Source organism: Muscardinus avellanarius (genome assembly GCF_963383645.1).
Source record: "Muscardinus avellanarius genome assembly, chromosome: 6".
Lineage (NCBI taxonomy): Eukaryota > Metazoa > Chordata > Mammalia > Rodentia > Gliridae > Muscardinus > Muscardinus avellanarius.
In genome coordinates this window covers 39,117,968-39,134,971 of record NC_137791.1, presented here as the reverse complement: position 1 = coordinate 39,134,971, position 17,004 = coordinate 39,117,968, and the positions used below count along the sequence as shown (strand labels likewise).

The window sequence follows — 17,004 nt, the reverse complement described above, 5'->3', positions numbered from 1 at the left end:
GAGCCCTTTATGTAGGAAAGCGATGTGATTTGTTTTTGAATGCGTTAACTCCATCCTCAGCACCTGGGTTTCCCACAGAAATGGGATCGAATGACAGATTTTAAGTTTGTAGAATGAAAGACAGCTTCGTCGCCAAAATCAGTGTCCGTTCTGTTAGACTGGTTGTGAAGTTAAACCGCAGGGTACCCTGGATATTTGGGTAAGTTTGTCCTACACTGAAAAAACAAAATACACGTTTGTTTTATTCTTCTAAAGATGGAGAAAGTACAAGAAACTCTATTTTTCCATACTAAATAACTATGCCTTTTCATAGATTCCTTAAATCCTTGGATGTACTGCTGAATTTCACAAAACAGGACGTCTTTAGTTTTACCATTTGCGGCAGGGGTTTATTTATTACTGTATGACCTTTGTCTCCTGGCAGCGAGGGGAGACGGCCCTGCACATGGCAGCCCGGGCGGGGCAAGTGGAAGTGGTCCGCTGCCTGCTGAGGAACGGTGCCCTTGTGGACGCCAGAGCCAGGGTAGGTGCGGTGCCCGGTTCTCTTCTGTTACAGTGCGTGAGTCCTGTCTCTAAGGCGGGGTGCTACTCTCCAGCTCCTCGGTTTGGAAAGGCTCTGTCTGGGACAAAAGCATCAGTTAGTTCACTAAGATTCTTTCATGTAAAAGGAGAAACATGTTATAATCTATATAATGAAAAATGCAGCCTAGTTTCAGGAACATTTGAAAACATGTACCATTTAGCATCATAGAAACGTGCATCAGCTTAAATATCCATGCCTTTTTAACCTAGTAAAGTACTTTCACATCCATCCCTTTATTTCCACGACTTTTTAAAACCTTCCCTGTACTCAGTAGATGTTACACATGTTAATATTTATCTTTTTTTTTTTTACCACCAAACCAATCGAATTTTCACAGCTAATGCTTTTATATTACTTAAAAAAACAAATTATTCTCAAGTTTTAATGTTTGCGCTTCATCTGTTTCACGTTCCTCCTTTTTATAATTAAGTCTACTTTTCTTTTTACTCTGATTTTTATATTTTTCGTATTCTGTATTCCCACTCACCTAAGAGAAGAATTTGAGCACTGGAGATTACTAGATCAGATTAATCCTATTTCGATCACCTTCAATTCCCTCATGGGTTGATTGTTTCTTCTTTTTTAAATTTCATTATCCAATTTACTTTCTCTTCTTCTTCCTTTACACTCAATATGCTACTCATGTCTCTCAACATACTGTATCTTCCATTTCTCGTTTCACATTATTCCATTAACTTCGGCACTAGCATCATTGGAGATACTTTTCTCCCCCTTTTTGGGTACTGGGGATTGAACCCAGGGTATTCTACCTCTGAGCTATACACCTCAGCACCATTTTATTTTATTTTTTGTTTTGTTTTGAAACAGAATCTTACTGGGTTGCTTAAAGTCTCACTAAGTTGCTAAGGCTGGTCTGACCCCCATGCTCCTGTCTCAGCCTCCTATCCATTGGGATTATTATTTAGACAGGTTCTCGCCTTCTTCAATACTTTAAAGCTAAGTTAGAACTCATGTTAGCTTGTATCGTTAAGATCTGAGGACTGAGCCGGGCGTGGTGGCGCACGCTTGTAATCCCCACGCTTGGGAGGCAGAGACAGGAGGATCGCGCAGGTTCGAAGCCAGCCACGCTGGTTTAGGAGACCCTGTTTCGAAAAATAAAATAGGTCTGGGAGTGTAGCCCGGAGATTGACGGGCTTCCAGGAACCCCAGTACCACCAAAAAAAAAAAAAAAAGATATGAGGACTGGAGTCAGAAACTTGAAAACGCTTTTCAAGATTTTCTTAACGTTCTCTGACTCAGTGAGCCTAATAGGCTATTTATTTATTTATTTACTTATTTATTTATTTATTTATTTATTTATTTATTTATTTATTTATTTATTTATTGGTGGTACTGGGGTTCCTGGAAACCCTTCTACCTCCGGGCTACACTCCCAGACCTATTATATAAATATATTTTTATTTGGAAACAGGGTCTCTTAAGCCAGAGAGTATGGCTTTGAACCAGCACGATCCTCCTGTTTCTGCCTCCCAAGCGTGGGGATTACAAGTGTGCGCCACCACACCCGGCCTGATAGGCTTTTTAAATAAGGAGTTCCATGGTGACGGTGCAGAATTCAGCAGCCCAGGGGCAGCCTCGACGTGACTCCATTCTGCTCTCATCTGGCTTTCTACCCATGTGCAATTCATGCAGTCTATATTCCCGGGCAATCATCAAGGGCACTTTATATTTTTATATTTATATTCTTCCTCTGCTGTGGCATTTTTCTTGCTTCCTTTTAAGGTTACCTGGCATTCCACTATTTTAAAACATATTTCTGTGGTCAGCTAATGCACTCTAAGAATCATGAACTTCTATATTTTTACCAGAAATTGTGGTCATGTTCCTGGTATTTTTTTTGCAATCCATATTTAATTATAAAAGACTTTCTCATTTCTCGCTCTTAAAATAAACCCCTTAAACCGGGCTTGGTTGTGCACGCTTGTAATCCCCACACTTGGGAGGCTGAGACAGGAGGATAGTGCAGGTTCAAGACAGCCTCAGCTGGTTTAAGAGACCCTGTTTCCGAATAAAATATAAAATAGGTCTGGGGGTGTAGCCCAGAGGTAGAAGGCCCCTGGGTTCCATCTGCATTACCACCAATAAAATAAAATAAAATAAACCCCTTAATATTTTTCTTATATCCAAATTTTTATTTATTTTAATAGATATTTACCTATTTTGTGTACTTATGCTACTTTATCTACAGTGATTTAACCTATTGTTTTATTGTACACTTCTGGATATGATCTGAAATTTCCTTCTTAAGAACACCACTGGCTAGAGACTTTACTTTTGAAATATAGCAACATTCATTCATTCTGTGTTAATTTAACATGCAGATTCTATCCATGCTATTTCTCTGTGTGGCACTGAGGATTGAACCCAGGGGTATTCCACCACTGAACTACCCCCAGGCTCTTTTAATTTTGTTTTGAAATAGAGTCTCATTGTTACCATGCATAGCCTGGAGTCTGGGATCCTCCTGTTTCAGCCTCCTAACAATTGGGATTGTAGGCATGAGCCACACGCCAGTCTCAATTCTGTTTTTTACTTCCCTTTTGTAACTACATGAACTACATATATAAATAAAAATCTTTTTAATTTAAATTCTTTTTAGAATTTTATTGGTACAATATGATATTAATAGTGAGATTGAAAGTAGCACACGTATAAGTGCATATAGCATTTCTTGCTATAGTTTGCTCTTATTTCTTTATTCCTCTCTTTTTTTTCAGTACTGAGGATGGAACCCAGGGGCATTCTACCTCTGAGCTATACCCACAGCCCTATTTTTTAGTCTATTTATTTATTTATTTATTTATGCGGGTCTGGGGATGGAACCCAGGGGCATTCTACCTCCAAGTTATTTTCAGTAGAAAATAACTGCCCAAACCTGAGTGTGTTGTTTCTACCCCCACCTCTATAAATAGTAGAGGACTGAGAAGGGAAACACAGTTCCAAAACCTATACTATTTATTTTAATCACTGTAGCTATTCTCAGGTTCCTTGATTTTTGGTGTTTTTTGTTGGTTTTACTTAACCACTTATTTCTGTACATGTTCATTCTCCCCATTTTTATTGAGAATCATCTTATTCTTAGTTTTCTTCAAGCATCATATTTTGTCTATTTCTATAGCATATATAGGCAAAGAAGAATTGTCTTTAGAACCCAGTGCCTGAATTCAAGTCTGGTTTCAATAGCTTAATGACTTTACAACATCCCTGAGAATCCATTAAATTCCTCTTAATCCCCTTATCTGGAAAATGGTCTAATAATACATTTAATGCCATCCTTTTAGGTCTATTATAAGAATAAGTCATGGGATCATCGTACATGAGAAAAATGTAAAGATTGCAAAATTTTATAACACTCTAGTAAAAACAGTTGTATTACTATTATTTATTATTTACTTCTTAGACCTTGAAGTTTATAAAATGCTATTTCATCTCTTCCTATAGCTTCTTCTTTTCTTATAACGTTAAGGTAATACACTTATTTTGACAGATCAATTATATCTTTTCTTCATTTGTTCCTTTTGGGGAAGAGTACTGGGGATTGAACCTAGGGACATTCTACCTCCAAAATATACTTCCAGTCCTTTCTTATTGTTTATTTTGAATCAGTGTCTCACCAAGTTGCTACAGTGAGACACTGTCTCATTAAGTTGCTGAGGCTGGCCTTGAACCTACAATCCTCCTATCTTAGCCTCCAGAGTACTGGGAATATAGGCATGTGCCAATATTTCCTGGTTCTCCATTCATTCTTAGCCCTGGACAAGGGGGTAGTATTTTTCCTTTCTTAGTTTTATTATGAAATGCTATTGTGCGGATTATAAGATATACCCCTTTTGGGCACTGAGGCTAAGTTCAATTTTCTTTTTACAAGAGACTGTGATCTGACTTGGTTCTCTTAACCCTGTCCTTATTCCTGACTGCACTTTAGAGACAGGTGAGTTCGGTGAGCCTCCTCGGATGTGCCCTCCTCTTGCTTATACCCTCTTATATTAAATCCTTTCTCAGTTTTTGAACTAAAAGCCCTTGGCAAGTAGTTAGCCCCACTTGCTTCTTGCCACGGTTCCATTTCATCTTTGAAGTCCTGCAGCGTTTCCTGGAGCACAGTCTTTTTTCAACTGTACTACGGTATCTTCTTTATCCTTAAGGAAATGGCCAGCATTAGTTTCCTTCACTTGATGAGAAGAGTAAGACAAAAGTTTTCTGGCTTCCCTGGGTCTTCCCTTGACACAATTCCCAGAATAAATCCTGCCTCTGAGTGAAAGATCTTGGAGGGGAATCTAGATCTCAGGGCTTCTGAATCAGTTTCTTTCTTTTTCAAATCCATGGATTTACATTTGAACATAAGCAAGGGCTGAAGTCTTACTGAATTGAAAAATATTCTTGGATGACCAAATAGTTTTAACCAAGTTCAGGAAAGTACGTTATATTTAAAAATCTAAGGGAGATTTTGTGACCAAATAGGCCCCCTCTATAGCAAATAAACATACAAATTAAGCCATGGTCATATTAGTGATGATTTTCTTTCGGGTAGAGATTCCCAGAGATTCCAAGAAGACATCATGACACATGTGAGTGAAAAATACTGTTTTTAATGTTTGATCTACCTGGCACTAACTTTTTAAAAATACTTTTAATGGTACACTATAATTAAATATAGTAGTGAAATTCAAAGTGAAACATTCACATGTACACACAGCACTCGCTGTATTGCCGTCCACATCCACCTTCCTCTTCCTCTCCCTCCCCGTACACATTAGTGGGGTTGGTAATGATACCTGCATCGACAGACGTAACTTTATTTTCACTGTTTCCTGGCACTAACCTTCTACTTGGCTTGAGTTGTAGGAGGAACAGACACCTTTGCATATTGCCTCCCGCCTGGGAAAGACAGAAATTGTCCAACTGCTTCTGCAGCACATGGCCCACCCAGATGCCGCCACTACGAATGGGTACACACCGCTCCACATCTCTGCCCGTGAGGGGCAGGTGGATGTGGCCTCAGTCCTCTTGGAGGCGGGAGCAGCGCACTCCTTAGCTACCAAGGTAAGGGGGCGACGTCAGGGCGGACTCCCGAGTCAGCTGTCTGTCCTGCTGCACACTGTGTGGAAGGTGTGTATGGTGAATTGCTAGGCCTCTGACTACTTCAGTCTCTGAATATCTCAGGCTCACTGTATATATGATCAAAGGGGATTGTGAGATTTTCTAATATATCTTTTAAAAAGAGTTTCTAATTAGTGCCAGTGTTGTTTCTAGAGCATATATCTTGGACTTGAGAATGATTTCCTTAAACATCTACTTTTTCTTCATTTTTGATGAATCTATAATGTACTCTCAGAAAAAATATTTGTATTCTCCAAATACATGGAACTGGTATTACTAATGAGGAAGAAATGATCACATTGGGTCGACGGTGCTGTGGATGTTGGGTTATGTACTAGTAGAAACTCACTTGACTGAACCTTTCATTTTCCAGCTCCAGAATCACCATCACCTATTTGCACCTCTTCCTTCCTAATCTCCACGCTCTATTTCCCCAATTACACTTTTGCCTGGGTCTAAACAGCGTCCTCACAGAGCTCGGCTAGAGAACCATACTTTGTGAGATGTTGTTGGTATGAACATGGAATACACAGTCCAAGTCTTACTAATATTCAAAGTTTAGGGCAGGATAAGTTTTCCTTCTCTTTATGCAGCTATTTGAAACTCACCATTTAGAGAGAATCAATGTGTTTAGGATAAAACACAAACACGGGCAGGTAATTGTCATTGATCTAGTGCAGAAGAACAGAAAAAGGAGGCCAGAGGAAGTCTGGAGCAGGTGAATCTGTATAGAGTAAGATGAGTTCCACAAACACAACCACATTTCAGGTTAAAAAACACTTCAACTTGATCACAGTAAGTAGGAATAAATACTGTGTGGGGGAGAGGAGGTTTACAAATACAAGTTGAGGTCATGTGGTGGTGGTTACATTCTTAAAAGTGGAATCTGCACACGAACTGCTATTTGGGCCATGAAAAAATGTTTCCCTAAAAAAACTTATAATTATTCAAATTCTGACATCTCAAAAGTTGCAAGGATTTTTTTTTTGTGTGTGTGTGTGGTACTGGGGGTGGAACACAGAGGCTTTTTACCTCTGAGATATACTCCCAGATCTATTTTTACATTTTATTTGGAAACAGGGTCTCACTAAGTTGCAAGACCCTCACTAAGTAGTTGAGGCTGGCTTCGAACCTGCACAATCCTCCTGTCTCAGCCTCCCAAGTGTGGGGATTACAAGTGTGTGCCACCACGCCCGGCAAGTTGCAAGGATTTTAAAAAATCAAAGAAAAAAAAAAAAACCCAGAAGTTGTTCATTGGGCATGGTGGCACACAGCTATAATTCCAGTATTGGGAGGCTGAGACAGGAGGATGACAGGTTGGAGGACAGCCTCAGCAAGTAGCAAGACTCTCATTAACTTAGCGAAATCCTGTTTCAAAATAAAAATAAAATAGAGTTGGAGGGTAGAATGTCCCTGGGTCAATCTCCAGATCCAAATAACAATGATAATGATAATAATAATAACAAAAACAATAACCCAAGAGAGATTTGGTGATTATTGTCTAACAGATTAAGGTATAAATAAATAAAATTAAGAGGCATAAAAATAAATAAATAGAGAAGAGTCCCTGGTCTTTCAAAGATTTTTAGGATTTAAAACATATACTGGGTCCATAGTAAAAATGGTAAAGTAGAAAAAACTATTAACAAGAGCAGAAACAGTGCGACTAAGCAGGGCTGAAGGGCAGATGAGTCACTGTCATTAAAGCTGTTTAAGTGTTTATAAATATCAGAGGGGGCTGAAACTCTAAGGAGATTAACACAAGGGACACAGGGGCTGTAGGACTCAAGAGATTGCTTTCTAACCTGAGTGTATGACTCTGCGGTTAAGATTCTATGCGGCTTTGTCTAAGAAAGAGTTTTCTAGTTTATAAAGAGACTGGCTCGCTACCCCCACAGGACTTTAAGCATGAGTTGGTGTGTTCTTCTCCCTAGTGGCATGCCTCCAAAAACCTACTTCTTCCCAGCAAGCCAGAGTCATCCCAGTCTGTGCACCCAGCGTGGGGAGCATAACCGTGCGGATGCGCATGGGCTAATGCCAGAAGGAAAAAATACTTCCTCCACTTGTCCCACACTTGCAAAAAGCCAGAAGCTGCACTCTTTTCCAAGGACTTATTAGTACCAACTGTTTAAAAGAAAAAGAGAGCAGAAAGAAAAATGTCATCTTAATAAAAATAATTGGCCTGGTTACACTGTGAAAGGGCAGTGTTGATTCTTGGGGCAATGCAGTGTTTATGGCGGGCCTCGATAGTCTAAGACTAAACCCTATCTTAGAGAGACTAATGCATCTGCTGTGCGAGTCTCCTGGGTCCTGATCAGTGGTAGAATTCCCCCATTCCCACGTGAGTGCCCGAGAAGCATGCAGTTAAAATGTCTGGCTAAGAGGATGGTTTTGAGATGCCGTGTAGGAGCTGCGCCATCCCCGAGTTCAGGGCCTCCTCTGTATTTGCAGCACACTGCTAATTAGAGTGTGGTTCTTGGCTTTGCAGACACGACATTGAACGTGTACATATATGTGTAGGACGGCCGTCTTTTAAGAGCTTTAAAGCATCAATGTGTTTAAAGGCCTGATGTTAATCAGCCCAAAGTCACACCAGGAGCAGAATGGGAGCAGTCGGGATATGAGGAGCTTTTTAAAAGGAGCATTTTTGTCCTGTAACCATTTATCTCACCATTTCTGCAGATAAGTCAACTGAATCACAAATACTTATTCATTTTTAATCACAACTCCCAAAATATCCTAAAATTTAAATAAATTTAGAGCTAAGGTGTTATTAAAAAGATGGTAGGATATGGAAAGCAGCTGTTGTTTTAATCCTATTAATTTTAGAGGCAAGAAAAGAAGGAAGGTTTTTTTTTTTCCCCACTTACAAATCAAAGCCAGTTTCCTGAAACTACCATAATACCATATCTATGAAGTCAAAGTTTGGTCTCCATTCCCTTAAAAAGAATTTCTTTTCTGCTCAGTCTATTAAGCCAAACTTAACTTGCAAATAGTAAAATGTATCCTTTATCCTTGTCCTTGTTAATGGCTGATTTTATGCTACTAGTATGAAATGCTCCCAAATGGAGAATCAGCGAAGTTTGCTTAATATGTTAACAAATAGAGATTTTTGTTAGAAGTTAGAAAAAAAATCATTTTTACATGAAATTAAGAGTACTAAATCTACAAGGTAAATACTATATTGCATTACTTTCTTCTTCCATTTTCAGAAGGGCTTTACTCCTCTGCACGTAGCAGCCAAGTATGGAAGCCTGGATGTGGCAAAACTTCTCTTGCAGCGCCGAGCTGCCCCCGACTCTGCAGGAAAGGTAAAAGTTTCTGTGGTTTCAGTTGTATAATTCAGTTGAGTTGATAGGTCTAGAGATCTGTGAAGGTATTTTCCTCACTCTTCAGAAAGGAGCATGACCTGATGAAACCATGGTAGATAGATATGTTACACTTATCTGTTCATGATTTTCCATGTCTACCCCGACTCAGAAGCTTTCTGAGCTGTGCCTCCAAGCATGTGAGGATCCATACCTTGTCTGTATTAAGAAGAATCCCTGTAATGTCCATGTGGTACTTCTTACACAGCATTTTAGACCTTTATTTTTTGTGACTATCAAGATGCCCTTTGCTAATTCTAAGCCCAGTCATCTTTAATTTTAGTTGCATTTCTAATATAAAAATTGTCAAAAAAAATTGTATATTTTGACTCCTTTCTTTTGACTATATTAATTAATTAACACGGACTTAATCAACATCAGTTTCCAGGCATCCTGGTAGCTTCAGGGCAGCTAAAGCTAATTTCTTAACGCTACAACTTAAACACACCCTTTACAGAATGGCCTCACCCCGCTCCATGTTGCTGCTCACTATGACAACCAGAAGGTGGCGCTGCTGTTACTGGAGAAGGGTGCGTCCCCTCATGCCACTGCCAAGGTGAGGACCCAGGGAGGGATTTGCAGGCTTAGGGTGAACTATGGAATCTGAAAGCACATGGGGGTCTTTTAAAAAAATATGTGTACAACTGCATCTAACCTAATAACAGTAGCTTTTGGCATTGACATCTTTTTTTTCTATTTCTACTGGTTGCTTCTGCAAAATCTTTTAAAATTTGGAGCATCAGCAAATTAAGGGGAAGCACCTATAAACCAGTAGAGATGAACCTTTTTGCCAGTGTTCAATGTTTTATATGCTGACCTCTCAATGCTGAGAAGTGAAACACGATGAAAGCATTACACATTTTCCCCTTCCCTAGAAAACAGAACGCTGCGACACAGCGTGTCTTTTTATACTCTCTCACCTTCAGGGACTTCCCACTTTTCCTTGTGCTCTGTGAAGGGCTATTGTTTCTCCATCTTTAAAAGTGTCTCACCTGTGTTCTTTGTGGGGCAGAGGGCTCTTGTGATCGCGCAGGTTTAGTACCTACCAGATAGATGGCTTGCATTGTCAAAATTGGCACTTTCTTTGATAGTATCTTGTGTTGTCTTGTTAAAACATCCCTGTTTTCCTTCATTAACAAGTGTCCTGCTGCTTTGTCTACCCTGGTAGAGCTTTGCTGCAAGAATGGGAGAGTGGGCTAAAGAAACACTTTGCAGCGAAAAGAAAATGCCTGAATTATATGGTCCACAAAAATCTGTGCCCTGTTCAATAGGGACCTGAGTGTGATATTCTCAAGCAGCTGGGGCCTCTGGGACCTGTGACCCACCCTGGGAAAGGTGTTCCAGGAAAGATGCTGAATCTCCTTCAATAGCTGAAAGAGAAATATGATTTATAAAAATGAGAGATGTTTACTTTTTCTTGAGGAAATGGGAATAGGGTAGATAATGTAGGGCCATTCAAAGATAGAGATTTAATGATGGCACCGATAGCCACTTAAATTCTCAAAACTGCTTTTTGTTTTTTGTTTTGGTACATTTTGCAGTTAGATTTAAGGGCATAGCATCTTTGAAAATATATCTGATGGTGGCCTCACAAGATGCACTTGACCATTATGGCAAAGCCACTGTTTTTCATTTCTATCACCTATTTTTTAATAGTAAATTCTACTAAATTTGACGAAGGAAGGAAAAGGAAACAATAAGCAATAAATGTTCCAGACTCACACTTGGTTCAGTGTTTTTAATTGTGTGTGTGTGTGTGTGTGTGTGTGTGTGTGTGTGTGTGTGTGTGCGTGCGCGCGCGTTACTAAGGACTGAATCCAGAGCATTCTACTACTGGACTACAGCTCCAACCCTTTTTATTAATTAATTAATTAGTTAATTAATTTTGTGGGTCTGGGGATGGAACCCAGGGGCATTCTACCTCTGAGCTACACCCCCAGACCTATTTTTTATTCTTTATTTATTTACAAAGGGCTTCACTAAGTAGCTGAGGCTGGCCCCAAACTTGCAATCCTCCTGTCTCAGCCTCCCAAATGCTGGGATTACAAGTGTGCACCACCACGCCCGGCTTTATATTTTTAATTTTAAAACAGCATCTCACTTAGTTGCTGAGGCTGCCTCAAGCCTGCAATCCCCTGTCTCAGCCTCTTAAGTACTGAGATTACAGACATGTGCCATCACATCCAGTATATTTTTTGCTTTTCCTTTTCTTTTTTCCTATAACTAAGTATGAGGATTATAGTTGATCCTTATAAGCAGTGGATCAGTTGTTCTGATCCATTCCACAATTATTCATATAAAGCAAATGGCCTCCTGGTGTTAGTTTTGAGGCAGCAGGTTGTGGACAGGGAGAGAGCCTGGATTTAAGTTGTCCCCAGGATTAATATTAGCCATCTCCTTTTTCCATTTGACTGCAAGCTCTTGAGGACAGACCACATCACACTCGCCTCTGTGTTCTTTACCTAGTACCTGCGGCCATGTGTTTGGAACTCAGTTATGTTGACAGAATGAGGGAAAAGTACAATCCAATCAGAAGCATTTTAGTAGAAGTGTTATAGAAATATCATTTTATTCTGCATGATTAAAACCATATCTGAAGCTGGGCATGATGGCGCACGCTTGTGATCCCAGCGCTTGGGAGGCTGAGGCAGGAGGATCGCACAGGTTCGAAGCCAGCCTCAGCTACTGAGTGAGGCTCTCAGCAACTTAGTGAGGTCCTGTTTCCAAATAAAGTATAAAGTAGGTCTGGGAGTATAAGAAAGCCCCTGGGTTTCACCCCCAGTACCACAAAAATAAAATAAAATAAAACCTTGTCTGAAGTGTAGCACTCAGTTCCAGGTAGCACAGGTCAAGAGTAATGTTAACCCAGAACCAACTCAGAATAAGCCATCCTGAGTGGGAAGAGGTTTCAGAAAGGGGCTTCTATCAGAAATGGATGAGCAAAAAAATAATTTGGAAAAGAGGAGTCTCAAGAGGTAGGGAATCCACCCAGGTGCATAAAGAACTATCCTGTAGAATAGGAGCCTGCCTTATTTTCTGCTGCTGTTCAGGAGAGAACCATTATTACAAGGAGAGAATTTTCAACTTAGGGGCTTTTGTGTCTATATGCACCTTATGGTATAAAGGGGTACTTTTTGAATTTGGGTGCAAAAACTGGATATTGTTGGTGGGAAACTTATGAAGGGTAAGAGTTTAGATTAACTGTCACCTCACTTAAAATTTTTTTTTTTTACTACAGATTCTTATTTCCTTCAGAGATACATATCAGGGCCATTATTAGGCTCATTATGTACATGTTTTTGTTCTAGAATGGTTATACTCCTTTACATATCGCTGCCAAGAAGAACCAGATGCAGATAGCTTCCACGCTCCTGAACTATGGGGCGGAGACTAATATTGTGACGAAGCAAGGAGTCACCCCCCTGCACCTGGCGTCCCAGGAGGGGCACACGGATATGGTCACCTTGCTTCTGGAGAAGGGAGCCAACATCCACCTGTCCACCAAGGTATTCAATCGAGAGACCTTTGGATGGACAGAAAGAACCCAAGATAACGTGGGACAAAAGGGGAGGGATATATGACAAGGGAACAAGGATGTGTCTTAGACTCGAGGACAGAAGGGAAGGTTTTGAGAGGAAGCCATGAGAAGCAAGGGAGATCCTCTCGCAGGTCCTCTACTCGTACGGCCACATTTTTGCATCTTGATTTTCTGTGCAAGTCGGTTTCATTCACCACTTTCTGGAGCTCTGCTTCCTCAGCTTTCTCGTGTGAGCACCGGGAGGGTGACCCCACAGCTCCTGAGAGCTACCGCCACTTAGTTCAATAAGCCAACCCAGGTTGCCTCGGTTTCTGCTGGTACGGATTCCAAATTCCAGAAAAGGAGAAAGACAGAGATGGGCTGGAAGGACAGAAAGAGAAAGAGAGGGATGATGGTTCCATGTGGAGTTTGGTTTAAACAACCGCATTTAAGTGGCAGGCCCACGGCTGCCACCTAGCTGTCCTTCAGCAAGCCAGCCTCGGAGCAGGGGGCGGGAATTCAGTGGAGATTTTTAAACCAAGTTCAGCTTAGCTTGGGTGATAGTTGTGCTGGTGGTCAGAAAGTCAGTGCTTTTAATAAAGCCTTTCAGTCATTTCAGCCTCTCTCCAAAGAATGGCCTTTGTGGACTACCATATTAATTATAATAGAATGGTATAAGGAAAATGATTCGAATATAAAAATATGTATATTTTTACAAGGGCATATATGTCTATTCACCTACTTCTCTGTTTGGTGTGTGTGTACTCTGTTGTAGTATATAAGTATATATTCCATTGTAGAATACATATATACTCTAGTAGGATATATACATATATAATATGTTATACATATATGTATATATATGTACATATATACTCCATAGTACATAGATAGTATGTATGGATATACATGTATGTGTGTGTGTGTATGTATATATACACACTCTATTGGAGCCAGCTGTTGATAAACTAAAAATTGGAGCCTTTGTTTGTAAGTTAGTTCATCATTAGACTCTCTTGGTGCTTTTTGTAACATGTAGTTTGGTGGAGTAAAAATTAATCTTAAGGTTTTCCACAAATATGCAAAAATACTATTGCTCACATCTGACTGATGCCTTGGGAGCATTACGTGTGCACTGGAGCTGAAGGCATTAGTAAGTAGGTCATGACCACTCACTCTTGAGGAAACATGGCGTGCGTCCCGAATACCCCTGGAGTCCTGATCTGGTTCGTGCCACCCAGACGTGTTCCAATACGTCCCTTGCTATTATGCACTTCTGTTTTTATCAAAAGTCCCCACAGATTCTTTTTAAGGTAGGATATCTTAGTCCATTTTATGTTGCTATAACAAAATACCTGAGACTGGGAACTTTACAAAGAATAGAAGTCTATTTGACTGGCAGTTCTGGAGCGGGGAGCCCAGGCACATGGTTCTGGCTTCTACTGGGCATCTGTTGCGGGCCTCCTGGCTGCATCACACGATGGTGGAGAGCATCACGTGGTGAGGGAGAGCAAGCGCACTCCCTGAGGTCTCTTTGTCATATTTGAAGCCACTGATGGAATCATGGGAGTCCCTCACATAATCACCTCCCAAAGGCCCCACCTCCCAGTGCCCTCAGCACGTGAAGTCAGGGCTAACATTTCCAACACATGAATTAGAAGGGAACACATTTAAACCTCAGCATATAGTGAGAGCCAGTCAGAGTTGGTCTTCCAAAAATACTAGCATTTTAACAAGAACCAGCATGATAAGCCCTTCTAGTGAAATTCACTGTATTGACAGACAGTCATTAAAGTCAGGTAGTACATGGACTTGTGCCATTGGAATTGTGCCATTCAGGCAGCTCATTTACCTTACGGGGATACTCGGACCATGAAATAGAATATCTCATTTAGCTTAGTTTATGAAGGGTATACATCGTGTATATTGTATACTAAAACATCTAGAAATAAAATTCTGTAAAACACTGAGTAAAATTAAAATTCCAAACAGTTCATGAAAAATAGACCACGCAGTGTTTCTGATCATGTTATTTTTAATTTACAATGATAGAGATATGTCTGAAAGCAGTTCACTGTGTCCTCCTTGATGGCATTCTTCTAAATACATTACTTCCTTTGAGAGAGAATTTTAGCAGTCAATCAACAAACATTAAGTGAGTAATTTTAGTTACTTAGCAATGGAGAAAAATATTCAATTTTAAATCACAAAATCTTTATATTATCTTTATAAAAGTGATTTCAATATTATATTTGGGTGATATCTTAAAGAAAAAATTCACATGGTATTTGTCACTAGAGTAAAAGGTTCAGAAACATAAATTTGTTAAGATAATCTGAACAATAATACAATATATAGAATAACTATATACAAATGTAACTTTACCTTTTGGTTGTAATTTTTTTTTTTTTTGGTGGTACTGGGGTTCCTGGAAACCCTTCTACCTCCGGGATGCACTCCCAGACCTACTTTATATTATTTTATTTGGAAACAGGGTCTCTTAAGCCAGCGCAGCTGGCTTCGAACCTGCGCAATCCTCCTGCCTCTACCTCCCAAGTGCAGGGATTACAAGCGTGTGCCACCATGCCCGGCATCTTTTGGTTGTTATTATATGGCAACTATAAAAGTATCTCAGATAAGAAGCAAAACTAGTAATAAATTTCCCACTGTTTTTTAAAATTATATACTTTATTTTGAAAGTACTTAAAATCAATAATTCTATACTTTATAAATGATTATTTCTCAGTAAGAACTATAATATAAAATGACATGGTCCTTAACCAATCACCATTTAACAATCAAATCAAATAAAAAAAGTTGTAGAGTCCACTAGTGTATCTTAGGAAATAAGAACTTAAAAAAAAAAAACTTCGCAATCTTCTGTTTCCTTAGTTTATTAGAAAGGTTTACATATTTAATTTGGATATACAAATTTATCAAAACAAATTATAGAGGATAGTTATACTGGTTGTAACTTTCATACTCTTACATTGTAGGAAAATCCATTCTGCAAATAGAGTAGAAAGCAGCACATATATTTGCCATTAAAAATGTCTTTGACACACTTATCACTTCATATAGTGGTCATCTCCATAACATTTTTCAACTGACCCACCATGCTTGTGAAAAATATTCTTAAGCCAGGCGTGGTGGCACATGCTGGTAATCCCAATACTTAGAAAGATGAGAGAGGAGGATTGTAAGTTCGAAGCCAGCCTCAGCAAATTAGGCTCTTAGCAATTTAGTGAGACCCTGTTTCCAAAATTAAAAAATTAAAAAAAAATAGGCCTGGGAAAAATAGCTTGAAGTCAGAATGACCATCGATTCAATCCTCAATACCATACACACACAAGCACACACACACACACAACAACAACAACAACAACAACAACAACAAAACAACCTTTTATATTGCTGTTTTAAGATGTCTCAAGAAAACAAATATGAGAAAGAACCTACTTTTCTAATAGTCGCATTTCTTTTACTTTAGGATTATATAATTTTTTTTAGAAGTGGTAAAATTTTAATGCAAAAGGATATGTCTGTCTCATCCTGATGTTTTATGAAATTCATAGCTGAGCCCAACCAGAATTTTAAAAGCTCCAGATGCTCAAATAAAATCCCTCATCTCAAATTGTAGGATGCTTTTCTCTCTGCAGGTGCCACTTTTATTTTTTAAGTCAGGGTACCTGCCAGGCGTGGTGGCGCACGCTTGTAATTCCCATGCTTGGGAGGCAGAGACAGGAGGATCGTGCAGGTTCGAAGCCAGCCTCGCTGGCTTAAGAGACCCTGCTTCCAAATAAAAATACAAAATAGGTCTGGGAGTATAGCCCGGAGGTAGAAGGGTTTCCAGGAACCCCAGTACCACACACACACACACACACACACACACACACACACACACACACACACACATTGATATAATAGTTTGTCGATGAAGATACATATTATTGCTATGGTTATGAATTAGGAGTAGTGTTTGGCTGCTGAATTAATTAAGTAAATAGATTCAGCAGGAGGAACAAGTAGGTATGAAATGAATATGAAAGCTTATAAGGTGAGTTATTTCCAAGTCTCATAGCATAAATATCTAATGTAAAAAATAGAGTGTAGCTAGGTGTAGTGGAATACATCTGTAATCTCAATACTTAGGAGGCTGAGACAGAAGGATCACAGGTTCCAGGCCATACACTTCAACAACAGAGACCTTCAGCAACCTAGTAAGATCTGGGTTCTAACTAAAATAATAAGAAGAGCTGGGGATGTAGTAGGTCAGAGTAGAATGCCCTGGCTTCAATCTCTAGTACAGGAAGAAAGGGAGGGAGGGAGATGTATGTTACTGGAGATGTTGATTAACTTAGAGAATTAATCTTGGACGAAAAGTGGTAGTGACTTAGGGAGTTTGTCTTAAGCATTGA

General features: G+C 39.6%; 1 protein-coding gene across 2 annotated transcripts in view; it reads left to right on the top strand.

The window, feature by feature from the left end:
* ANK2 (ankyrin 2) overlaps nucleotides 1-17,004 on the top strand; it is a gene marked incomplete at both ends in the record, with an annotated part of 247,348 nt that overhangs the window by 128,544 nt on the left and 101,800 nt on the right. For both annotated transcript variants that reach the window (XM_080697143.1, XM_080697142.1), the window contains 5 exons: nucleotides 425-523; nucleotides 5,447-5,644; nucleotides 8,914-9,012; nucleotides 9,527-9,625; nucleotides 12,378-12,575. In XM_080697143.1, the coding sequence (XP_080553269.1) occupies nucleotides 425-523; nucleotides 5,447-5,644; nucleotides 8,914-9,012; nucleotides 9,527-9,625; nucleotides 12,378-12,575 (693 nt within the window). The remainder of the gene's footprint in view (nucleotides 1-424; nucleotides 524-5,446; nucleotides 5,645-8,913; nucleotides 9,013-9,526; nucleotides 9,626-12,377; nucleotides 12,576-17,004) is intronic.